The sequence below is a fragment of the Conger conger genome, chromosome 12, assembly GCF_963514075.1.
Source record: "Conger conger chromosome 12, fConCon1.1, whole genome shotgun sequence".
In the NCBI taxonomy this organism is placed as follows: domain Eukaryota; kingdom Metazoa; phylum Chordata; class Actinopteri; order Anguilliformes; family Congridae; genus Conger; species Conger conger.
Window position 1 is genome coordinate 39,251,851 of NC_083771.1, and position 12,516 is coordinate 39,264,366.

At 42.3% G+C, this 12,516-nt stretch overlaps 1 protein-coding gene across 2 annotated transcripts; it reads right to left on the reverse strand.

The window, feature by feature from the left end:
- Window positions 1-289: 289 nt before the first annotated feature.
- dck (deoxycytidine kinase) lies at window positions 290-11,950 on the reverse strand. 2 transcript variants are annotated; one of them, XM_061263207.1, is made up of 8 exons: window positions 11,752-11,950; window positions 10,982-11,100; window positions 5,319-5,393; window positions 4,416-4,609; window positions 2,871-3,018; window positions 2,413-2,528; window positions 2,027-2,126; window positions 290-1,224 (listed from the first exon to the last, which is right to left on the reverse strand). In XM_061263207.1, exons 1-8 carry the CDS (start codon window positions 11,840-11,842, stop codon window positions 1,198-1,200), a joined length of 870 nt encoding a protein of 289 aa, XP_061119191.1. In that variant the 5' UTR covers window positions 11,843-11,950; the 3' UTR covers window positions 290-1,197. The 2 variants fall into 2 exon arrangements, with proteins under 2 accessions (XP_061119191.1, XP_061119192.1); XM_061263208.1 differs by lacking the exon at window positions 5,319-5,393 and having other exon boundaries at window positions 10,985-11,100; window positions 11,752-11,948.
- Window positions 11,951-12,516: the final 566 nt, after the last annotated feature.

The window sequence follows — 12,516 nt, forward strand, 5'->3', positions numbered from 1 at the left end:
TGATCTTTTGATACAAGTCCAGGACTTTTTGGTTATCGTGTTTTTCTTCACAAATCTTTTTGATACATGCGTATATAGGCATATATAATTTTGTACCTTTTTTCTTGAAAAACATACTCCTTTGTACCCCAAATAAAACATTACAGTAAATTTAAGGGTTTATTTGGGAAATTCTATCCTTGAACAAAAATGTACCTCAGTGCATATATCAAAATAAAATATATTGAATGAATATGCAGTATGTTGTAGCAAGCTTGTCCAACCAGTTCTACAAAAACCACAGCAAGAATTAGAAATATTTGTATATTTTATATTAAAATATTGTTCCACAATTTGTAAAACTTAAACTTTTAGCCAATTACTGGGATACATCTACTTATACATTTAAAGTGTTAAAACATAGCACATTACCTAACACCTAACATGTCATATGGAGTCTAGCGAATGCTGGCCATTCATGATTTATACTCATTTTATGTGGAATGAGAGAAAGATATCGACTGTTTAAAAAGCAAGTTGTGATCTGGAACTGCCGCCCCTTAATACCGGTGTGTAAGGACACCTGGTTCAGGATGGGGAAAACGCCTGCATTTGTCCTGGAGTTGCCCTATCCCTTCCTTTATGAATGGGTCCCAGAACATGTGTACACATAGTATAATCACCAGGATAATTATTAATAATGAACTGCAGTCTGGTCCCTTTGGACTGGCCTCTATGGTTCGGGTGAAGGAGAGCTGTGAAATGTCCATGGTGCAGAATCCGCTGATTCGTCCCGCTCCACAGACTGCCTCTCGTTTAGTGTGCGGAGAGGGGTGCGAAGAACGAGGCGTAGACTCCCCTTCTGCTGCAGTGACATGGCGGAGTTGGGGTAACGCACTACTGGGTCACGTGTTTCTCACTGGCGGTAAGTAAATCATGAGCTCAGGTTCTCTCTGCAGCTGGAGTTCCCACATAGTTCAGGGTTTGAAATGGGCATATACATTAAGCACATATTTAATATTAACTTAAAAAATATACATGGAAACACACTGGGTAAATGAGTGGGTTTGTGGGTTATTACACACAAATCTTAATTTAAAAACCAATAAACTGTCACATATTTCAGAAAACTGTGATTTCATTTAAATTCATGTCTGTGCCAAATTATTTCTCTTGACTGACTTCAACTGATGGTCCTCTCCAGCACCTGACCAGTGTTTATAAAGTACTCAGGAACTCTTTCACCTGGGGGTAAAGAAAAAAGCATACATTATATTACATTTCGCCATTACAAACACTGCCATATCAACTCCGTTCTAACATATTCAATTATCTATAGTCGTGAAGCAATTTCAAGTAGCAGCCTTGTGAATAAGGATAGATAATATCAGTTGTAAACTGAAATAGATTACTACATGTATGCACTGTATTTTTGTATATGAACCACCCAAAGTCACCCCAAGATCCTAATAGGTACATAGGTATTTCTTGGGTGAGAATGGCACAGTTTTCAGAACCAGCCCATACACAATCTCACTGCTCATTGCCGCTGCAATCTCCACTATCAATGCGGGAGAGCACAGATAAGCATTGGCCAGCATGTGTCCTCTTCTGACGTATGCAATGTCAAGCATCGCTCTTTATCACAGTGCAGTTCAACAATCGGGCTTGCACAGACGTGAGTCACAGGAAGACGCTGTATGTGTAGCATAACAGTGAGTGACCAGTGGGGGTCACCGGTGAGCGATGAGGCGTTGTCATTCGCTGCAGGCCAGACCCTCCCCTTCTCTGGGTTAGGCTAGGGCCGGACCAGGCATCGTCACGCTGCAGTGCTGCCAGCCAGTGGGCACAAATGCGCTCCACATTTAAAACCAAAACATGGGGCGACCCCTGCACTAGAACAGTGCAGAACCCCAGCAGCCCCAGAACAACAAATGGGTTGAGGCGATGCTGAATAACCACGTTCATGTCAGACGAAGGTAAACTAGTAACTGTGGACTGTGAAAAGTGAACTGAGGAAACGGGGGATTTCAGGTGTTTTACTGACCTTCTCAATCATATCGGCGCATTTAATTTTATCCCCTTTAAAATCTTCATTTACATCCAGAGTTAAAACCGGCACATCGTACAAATAGTCAAATTCCATGCTGCGGAAAAGAAATCAAGTGTGTTAAGAGAGACATCCTGCCAATAATGAAATGACAGTATTATAATAAAGTGCATCCTAACAAACAAACGGCTGGTAAATGCATTATCACTACCCACAGAGGAAAAAAATGAAGGGCATTATATTATAAACATCAACTCCTAAAGACAATTCCTTAAAAAATTAGGATTCATATCATCTTTACAATTGAGATGGTGGTTCACTGCTAAATTTACGATGAATTCTCAGGAATGGCGTTTTGTTCCGTTCGGTTGAGGGCGTCTCACCGCATGGTCTTGTGCTGTAACCAACTTTCATGTTTGAAGTGGAGCTTCTCTAAATACTCCAGGGGGATGCCCTGTTCCTCCTCTCTTCCTCGCTGGTGCAGCCTCTCAAGGCATGTCTATAAGACAGGGGGGAAAAGGGAAGAGTTCATGAGTGACAGTCCTGCGCAGTGCGTTCCGTCCTGGCGTGCTTCATTCCAACCGGATCCATTTTGGGCCTTGTGCTGATGAAGCATTTCACTTCAGGGAAATCAATCCTAGCACAGAGCTGCAGCAGATAGGCATGTTTAGAGACGTGTCCTGTGCAGAAGGGTGCTGTAGAAAGTAGGCAGGGGGTCTATGGGCGACCATCACACACACACACACACACACACACACACACACTAAAACTCGTTTCCTCCATTTGGCTGTGACGGAAACGGCTTCGCTCATGTGGTTATGGAGCAGAAATGTGTCCAGACCTCGGGTGTAGCTCGGAGGTAGATGATCCCGTCCAGCTCGATGTGCTTCCCGAACTGTTTGTGCAGCCACCCGTGCCAGTCCTGGTAAATGGCCCACTCCGTTTCATTCAGGCATTCGCTCTCGTACAGGTTCGCTGCAAATATGTATCTGAGGAACAAAAACACAGGGCGTTACCGTTTCCTCCGTTCACTAATAACCCTGTGCTTTACTCTTCATGTCATTTATATTGTAACTCTTATACATTATGTCATGAGTAAATTAAATGCACTTAGTTTTTCTTTTCAGTAGAAACACTTTCCCCAGTCAACTATGTTAAATTACGCATTTTACCTATCCAGAAAATGAGCTACTGTAAACTGGTTCAGATCACTGGTGGTCTGGGAGGTCTTACTTTTGGGAGTCAGTCTGAAAAGGGCACTCATTAGCATTCATTTAATGGCCATCACTAAAAAAAATGTGTAAAGTCTCGGGACATACCACTTGGGACAAACGAAAGCAGACACGATACACTTGTCGTGATAGCGTTGACTCTAATCAGGTTTTACTTATCGGAAGGACTGCTTATCAGGACTGGAATGTTCTAGTTACTGTCAATGTGAACATGGTACACACTGTAGAAAAGAAATCTAGCTCTTTAAATTGTCACCGTTTACATTTTGTGCGACCTTTTCTAACCTCAGCAACTTGCATGATTTCCAGTATTTCACAACATGTGTTGGATAGTCTAATAAATGGCTGCTTACACAGTAAATTGTAAAGTACCCAGTTGGAAAAACAACAGGCTTCATATAGAATGTCATTTACATTCTGATGAGAGTACTGTTCATTTATTTTATTCCCGTAACAAAAAAGGTGAATTTAGAAGAATTTATTATAATTACATTACAATATAATATACAATTATAATATTACAATTACTATAATTAATTATTCAGCCTATTAGCCCAAGTCTAAAAAATAATTTATGAATTAGAATATTATAACTATGTTTTGAAATTTCCAATACATTAATTGAACTTAGAACATGCATTCACCTCATAATAATGTGTGAATTCACTTATGTTTCTCCTACACCAAAAGTTGCTCTGGATACGATACTGTTAAATTAATGTAATGTTACAATGTAGTGTGATTAAGAGCCAATTTAAAGCATAACTAACAACTTTACAATTCCCAAATGTCATACGCTACAATACAAGAATAGTTGGAAAAACATTCTTGGATCTGTAGGTAGTGTTCATGAATTTGAAGAGACTAATAAATCTCAAAATAATTGAAATTATTTTAAAACTGGCTTGTGTTATTTTTAACATTCATGAGTTTTATAGTAGAAGCTACAGGTTGGCGATGCTGCTTTTCATCTTAAAGTCAGCAACCTGTTCAGACAGAAGAAAGAGTTGAGGCGAGTGAAGGGTGTAATCAGTTTAACCGCTTTAACTCATGCTGACAGGTTATGGCACACCATCACCGCACTCTAGTAACTATTGTTAAAACACTTCATCAGAAAGTTAAAAGGGCCACCGGATCAGTGTCGTTGGCCGTACCTGTCGCTGTACACGGATCTCTCGAAGAACTGCACGGGGTTGTCCGCTTCTCTGAGCTTTCCATTGGTGGATCTGATCTGGGAGCGAATCCTGCTCATGCAGGCGTAGCTCTGGAAGGTGTAGGCCCAGCGCTCTGGTTTCTCATACATCATCTGCAGCACGTTCCCTCCGCTCTTCTGAGAGGTGGTGAGCTCCTTCAGAGACCAGACAAGACCACATTACATTTACTGTGGAAAGCATTATAATATTTACATTATTGGCATTTGGCAGACGCTCTTATCCAGAGCGACGTACAGTTTATTGGACTCAGCAGGACAATCCTCCCCTGGAGTTAAGGGCCTTGCTCAAGGGCTCAACGGCAGTGCAGATCTTATTGTGGCTGCACCAGGATTAGAACCACCGACCTTGCGTGTCCCAGTCATTTACCATAACCACTACGCTACAGGCCGCCCCATGTGGTAATAAATATGGCTTGATGCAAATGACTGGGACCCGCAAGATTGGTGGATCAATCCCCGCTGCAGCTACGATAAGATCCATCCATCCATTATCTGAACCCACTTATCCTGAACAGGGTCGCAGCATACATTGGGCGAAAGGCAGGAATACAGCCTGGACAGGTCGCCAGTCTATCGCAGGGCACACACACCATTCACTCACTCACTCATACCTACGGGCAATTTAAACTCTCCAATCAGCCTAACCTGCATGTAATGGTAAATGGTTGGAATTTATATAGCGCCTTTATCCAAAGCGCTGTACAATTGATGCTTCTCATTCACCCATTCACACACCGACGGCGATTGGCTGCCATGCAAGGCGCCGACCAGCTCGTCAGGAGCATTTGGGGGTTAGGTGTCTTGCTCAGGGACACTTCGACACAGCCCGGGCGGGGGATCGTACCGGCAACCCTCCGACTGCCAGATGACTGCTCTTACTGCCTGAGCCATGTCTTTGGACTGTGGGAGGAAACCGGAGTACCCGGAGGAAACCCACAAGAACACGGGGAGAACATGCAAACTCCGCACAGAGAGGCCCCGGCCGACGGGGATTCGAACCCAGGACCTCCTTGCTGTGAGGCGGCAGTGCTACCCACTGCACCATCCGTGCTGCCTACGATAAGATCCGCACAGCTATTGGGATTGTCTCCTGCTATAAGTCGCTGTTGGTCATCTTATAGGCGTCAGTCAAATGACATGGAATAAAATTAATTGTGAAAAACAATTCTCTGACCAATGTCTGGATGGTTGTGAATGAGTAGGGTGCACTTCCTGAACCAAAAACTACCATTCAAACACCAGTTGCTAAACTATTATAGATTATCCACAAAGGGTAGTGTGCGCTACTTATTGTGTTACAAGGCTTGTTTGGCTGAAAAGCAAGAGCAAATGCAAATGGGTAAAGGAGTTAAATCCTTGTTGCTAATCCAGTAGACGTGCTGCCCATTATGCACACTCCGTTTAAGAGTTTGGCCATTAATTAGCATGTAAAATGTGAGGCCTTTGTTTCCCAGGCTAACACTTCTCTGACCATGCACAGGGGCAGAGCTGCACGTGTCTTTTTCCTCAGAGAAAGGCAGTACAGGTCAAACCAATTTCAAAGCCACTGTCATTAGGCTTTGCCTCTTTTCAGCCAGGGCTGCTGTCAAACAAGCAGTTGACTCACCAGGGATGACGTATTATAAACGTAAACCACCTCTACTGTCATTCCACCCAAACAACTCCAATTATGTTGTGCAAAAAGCAGCACTGTCAGCTGACATGACTTATGACCCAGTTCCAGACATGCCAGGAATAAAAACACAGGAATGTTGTATCAACATGTTTGAACTAAACTCACCATTTGTAACTTATAAGTTGTAACAAGACGTAACAGGTTTTTATGAACAATTTGCGATTTGTTTGTAACCTTTCTTTACAACATACAACACAGGAAAAGGTAAAAGTTGTAAAAACTCTGACTAGAAATAAATGCTCAGCAACTTAAATGTCCAGCTTAAATGTCCAGCAACTTTACTGGTCAGTAAAAGAACATTGAAACGTGAGAAATGTGATTTGTGAAGATGAGGAGTGACTGTAGTACCAGCCACGTACGGGAGCCTGGATTTTTCCATGAGTAAACTGAAGAACAAGGTCATGCTAGGTAGCTCTTAGCTTGGGTGTGGTTCTGACAAGTGTGAGAAAGCTTTGGATGAGCACTACAATAGATGATACTTTTGGCAGTTAATGTCCAGAGGGGAAAATCAGGTGGTGCGGTAACTCTGCTGTTACCATGGCAGCATAGCTGGGGGGTACTCGCATATCACTGCTGTGTGTAGGGAACACGCTGCATGCTTCTAAAATTATCCTAGGACTCATGAAGGCAAACATGATGAGATCATTCATGAGCGTGTTTACACTAAACTGTCAGGTACTGAGAATAAAAACCCACTTTCTAGTATTAATAATAAATGTAATAAAAATCCCTGCCATTTCACCAGTGTACAGCTATACTACTGTATGTAAAGATGAACACAAACGAGACAACAAGCCTCTCATCTTTCAGTAATTCAACTTCATCAGGAAGGGATTTTCTTGTGGAAAAATCTAGAACTATAAAAAAAAAACAAGTAATACCAAGACAAACTAATCGGTTTGATAACTTAATGCAATGTCAACCTGAACTGGGCGGCCTGTAGCGTAGTGGTTCAGGTACATGACTAGGTCGTGGTTCGATCGCCGGTGTGGCCACAATAAGATCCGCACAGCCATTGGGCCCTTGAGCAAGGCCCTTAACCCTGCATTGCTCCAGGGGAGGATTGCCTCCTGCTTATCAACTGCACGTCACTCTGGATAAGAGCGTCTGCCAAATGCCATTAATGAAATGAATGGAAAGAGGAAGACTTTGACGATACGGTTACTGCCCGAGGTTAATCTTTTCAATCAATACGTCGGGTTTTATTTGATACAGTTCTTTACGGGTTTACATGACCGGTCTGGATCAGTCCAATGATACTGGCCAACCGTAAGAGCCTCAACAGTCCTTTATAATATGCTCAGGGTATCAAACATGAGATTACTGCATGTTCATAAAATATATTCAGACTGGACTCGTGAACAGATTCAAAGCACGGGCTTGGTCTCGGGATTTTGTTCAGCACCATAACCGCATTAGTCTCTGACCGTCCTCTGTCCACTAGATCTATCCAATAACGCCAGTGAAAACTCTTAGATCTAAAATGTGCCTTCTTACCCCGAGTTCATCCAATTAGCATTCTCAAACTCCTAATCAAGAACGACTCTAATCTAAGATGAGCCAATGTTGCCAGGAACTTTCTTTTGCGTTAGTTCAAATAAGTATGGCGTAATAGGGTACAGCGTGTCCCGAGTCCCGAAGAATGAGTTCTAGGAAGGATGAGTCCGGTGTTGAAATCGTAATAACTATTTGTTGTACCTTTTTAATAGGACATTCCAAAATGCTTCACAGTAGAAGGCAAAATAAACAAATAAAGAAACTAAGAAAAGAACAAATGAAAATAAGAAGAGGGAAATGTATCAATACGAACTGAAAGCAAGTAAGCTTAAAGCGGAGATATAGAACGACTGATGGATTTCCATAAAACTGCTGCACAAAAACAAAAGGCAGACTCTCTTGTGTTTAGGATATATTTTACAGAGTAAAGTACGCAGGATCACGTGATCGTTAAGGAGAGCTCGCTTTGGCTGATAAGTTAGTCATTAATGTATTCATCTACTAAATCATTGCGCTTAGAAAACAGTAAAATAACCTTAAAAAACAGAGTCCATTATAGAGTTACAAGACCAAGAGTGCGACGGCAGCTCTTTTCTTGATTTGTGTCAATATGCATGTAGCTGAATTGTGTATAGGTTGTACCTGATATTCCCCTGAGACTGCATACCACAGATAACAGACAATACTGATACCATGTAAACCAACAGCGTGGTAGACCACTGGCAAGATTCTGACAAGCCCTGGGCTGCGGTAAAAACATTTACATTTTCAATACTTGTATTCTACCAATGGACCAAGAAACAAAACAGTCAGTTAAACTTCAGATTTAGCTAGCCTATATATTGACAGCCATTTTATTGGCAGTGTTCTCACTTCACTTTGAAATTGGAGCACTGCTGCCACAACCTTCAGGAATAAGAGAAAATGTACTGGAAGCCATATATATATTTTTTTTTTAAGAAAGAGATTTCACATGACAGCAGTTAATTTAATGCAAACCCACACGGCAATACAAGCACAGCTGAGCGAGTGACCCCAGACATCCATTAACTGCTAATGTGTGTGACAACAGCAAGCACATAATGCACTCTTGTGGGCAATACATGAACAGGAGAAGGGGGGGGGGGGGGGGGAAACAAGTGCTTGAAGTGGTCTTGTTATATGTAGTGAACTCTGTAAAGTTCTGCATTCATCTGCAGTGTATAGCAGTGAAATCTTGATATTTCTCTCACCTGCAGGAAGTACTGAAGCCTTTCTTTTCCCACTTCCTATCCTTTCCCATTTCTTTGACTTAAACACCCAGCTTTTGAGTAATACACCGCACCCCCCCCCCCCCCCACACCATCCACACCTGTAAAGGGTGCAGGGTCAGTTGAGCCATGTCACAGTAGAGTGATTTTCTCGTCACGGTCCGTCGAAACAAACAAGAGTTTCAATGTTTTACAGAGGCAAAGCCATCCGAGTGGAGCCTGCTGCAGGCACCTTCTGTTAACTCACTCATAATTCCATAAGAATGCTCAGGGACCTAAACTTCCTTCAGCACAGGGAAATTTACCCCTTACAGCATAGCTATTTGTTTTGTGTTTTGTTTTTTTTTGGTTTTATTCCGTCAGCACAGGAGGTTAGAATTCCACCCGTGGAATTTCATCCCTTTCGACACCTGTAACACTGACTTAATGGTCAGTTTGTGCAAGACAGTTTCAACAAGGTACTGAGGACCATTTCATAACAGTGTCCCTCTCTGGCTATGGCAACTGCAGAAGAGGCAGGACAAGTGTCACAGGGTGGTTGTCTAGGCAATCTGGCATTTACCGGCAGAGAGCTCTTTGAGGACTTGTCAGGGCCCGGTATCTGAAGCTGTGAATAGCCATTCAGCACCGCTCTAAACTCAGGGAGACCATCACACAGCCTACCGCGGGTAAATGCCTGTCCTTGTCAGCCTTTTTCTACAGCAGCTTTTGTGGGAAAGCAGCATTACGGTGGAAGTACATTCTCCCTAGGGAGGGAGCCCCGGCATGGCCTGGTGGCACTGGCAGAGAAATTCTGAGTGAGTGTGCCCATAACGGCTACTCCTGCCCACATATTCTCCAAATAGAAACCCCATGCTCCCCAATGCTAGTGCCCTCAGCATCTGCATGTGGTTCCATAGATATACTTCACATGGTGGGTTGAGTTTGGAACCAAAAACACATTTCTTCTCCCTTGTCTTGATTTTCTACTATCCATGTATCCGTCCCTTTTATAACTCTGATAGCTGTGCATACCACTCCAGTAAATGAATTAAGGGGGGTAGAGTGAGTTCTGGTGCAATGCCCAGCTGTTGTCGGTTTAATCTGATGCCATAGGACCTAGCAGCTGCTGCAACAGTATTTTCCAACAGATGGCAGCCACATTCCTTATTCCTGATCAGCACTGTTGTTACAGTGGTCTACCCTGCGGAGGCATGGACTAAGCTCCATATTCAAACAGCAGTCGACTTTCTAGATAATTATGCATATGTGAACGGTGTATCCCATAGACCCATACAAGGGTGCCAATAAGGATATATAAGGATATCAGAATATGCAATGCATGAAGGAGACAGAAAACAGGGGCACCAAAGTGAAAGTGAATGTAAAATAAATATATATAGAAATATAAAATGTATATATATTTTTTTTGTGGCTAAAATAAAACAAAACAGAAGTTTTAAAGATGTCAGAGGGATAGCTGCCAAGTTTGTTTTACAGCTTTCATAACATTAAAAAAAACAATCAGCAGTCTAACACCCTTTTCAAACACTATTGCTGTTGCCACTGAACTCTGGGATGGCAGAAGGAAACAGTCTGGCACTCACAACAGAAAAAGGAAGCAAGACGCTAAAATCAAAATGATAAAAACTTTCACCTCACTCAGTTTGCAATATCATCTACTGTCAAGGATGTTTTTTTTTTTTTTTTACTGTGAAAGACTTACAGTGGCCTCTGTTGAAATATCCTTTTTGAATGAAATTCAATGAGACAGGCACATTTGATGAAATCCTTGACAGATAGGCAAGTGCAAAGTTAAGGTGAGTGGACTTCACAAAAGTAGGAGCCATTAGCTGAATTTAATGCATTAGCAGCAACAGCATTCCATCTAATCACTATCCCTTACAAACTGAGTGAATGTGGTTGTGCTAAGTCCTGATAAGGACCTACGATTGTGGGTCGAGTGGGGTACTACAATTGGTCTGGCATACACCAGAACAAATGGGTACTTGCACCCATGGTCCAATCCATAGTATGGTGTACTCCCTGCACAACCCTGGTGAGCCACTCCAAATTAAGAATCACAGAGCAGTAACATTAGCCACTTACCTCAAATTCACTGTTTTGGGTCTGCACATTACACCACCTGGCAATGGGCTCTGGAACCACCTCCCAGTCCTTACCCTGAGCCTCAAGTGCATACACAAAGGTGGATTTACCTGCAGCTGCGGAAAATAAAGACATGGTACGTTGTGGCCAATTAACCCTCATTGTATTCCAACCCATTGTCACGCTGGGCAAGAACTAAAACAAGGACAGGTGCAACATTCTAACCAGAGAAAAGAAAACGCTCCTCCAGTTCCTATTGAAATGAATGTAACATTAATTAAAAGAAATACCCACAACTTTCAAGGTGGCTAGCAAACGGTGCCAGGCATAGCAGACAAAAACATCTAAAAAAAAAAGGGATTTCTGCTGTTGTAAAGGCGTCTCAAGTCACCTTCTCCAAACAATGTAACAACAGGTCAGTAAAATGCCAATAGCGTGATTACATATTTGCAGTTTATTTTATTGCGGACTACAACTTTATCCATCTGCCTTAAATTTCGTTCTTTGCGATGTATTTTGTACTACTAGCTTAAAAATTTGGCGCCAACTGAAAGTTGACCGCGCTCGCCAGCTGACGGCAGCTAGATACAGCTGACTCATAGTTAACGTGCAGTACATTAGTTAAGCTGCTGTAACTGTAACGCACTTACCTAAAAAATTTAATAGCCTGGAGAATAACATTTACCTTACTAATAACAATAGAAATATAAAGCGGAGAACTGAGCGAACAATAGGCTAAACTATCGTTTTATCATACCAACACTTACCAATATTGCCTTCAATCGAAATTCGTTTTATCCTTTTTTCTAAACTGTCATCCAAGGAACTGGTGCAGGGCCTTTTCGGAGTTGGAGACATGATTTCAAATTTATAAACTTGATAGATGTAGCGATACAACTCCTGTTTACTTCGTACAACAAGTCTGACCCGTCTTCTGATTCTGAAACAGGAAGAACAAAAAGGAAGTTCGAAAAAGGCGCGAGAAGGTCCTGGCGGCATCCTGAGGGATGGGGGCGGGGTCCGTTGCCTAACCATATAAGGAGAGGAGGCGGTCCCATTTTTTATACAGTCTTTGGGCAGTCCACAGTGAAGCACTCAAGCTGACTCCGACAAAAGATCCTCTGGCCAAGACCATATGTGGAGAACGTTTAAGTTCATGCTTGCAGTAGAATTACCGTGTGAGGTAATTGACCCAGGTATTGTAGTGTTACTCAACGTGCACTACACTACTGAACAACCCTACACTGAAAAGCACAGAACTACAACTGGAACACACCCTTAGGCCCATTTCACAGACTTCATAGCTGTTCCAGTTATTATGCAGTTCTGTTGGCCAAGGCAGCAAACACACTGTATTTGATTAGTTGTGACTGGGGGTGTGTCCCACCCACCGCAAAAAAAGTGACTGTCTGAGTAAGTGGTTTGAAACAGTAAGATTTCCTGTAGAGAATAAAAAAATAAAAATAATCATATTGTCTAATGAGCAAACAATCAGTTGATTGTAAAAAATTTTAAGAATTGTATTCCGTGAT

What these genes read in the sequence shown, in the direction of transcription:
- dck (XM_061263207.1), bottom strand. Translation starts at nt 11,842, where the DNA reads ATGTCTCCAACTCCGAAAAGGCCCTGCACCAGTTCCTTGGATGACAGT. An exon ending in TTCGATTGAAGGCAATATTG is followed by an intron (nt 11,101 to 11,751) that starts GTAAGTGTTGGT and finishes TATTTTCCGCAG; the next exon opens with CTGCAGGTAAATCCACCTTT. An exon ending in AGATCCGTGTACAGCGACAG is followed by an intron (nt 3,019 to 4,415) that starts GTACGGCCAACG and finishes TTTGTTCCTCAG; the next exon opens with ATACATATTTGCAGCGAACC.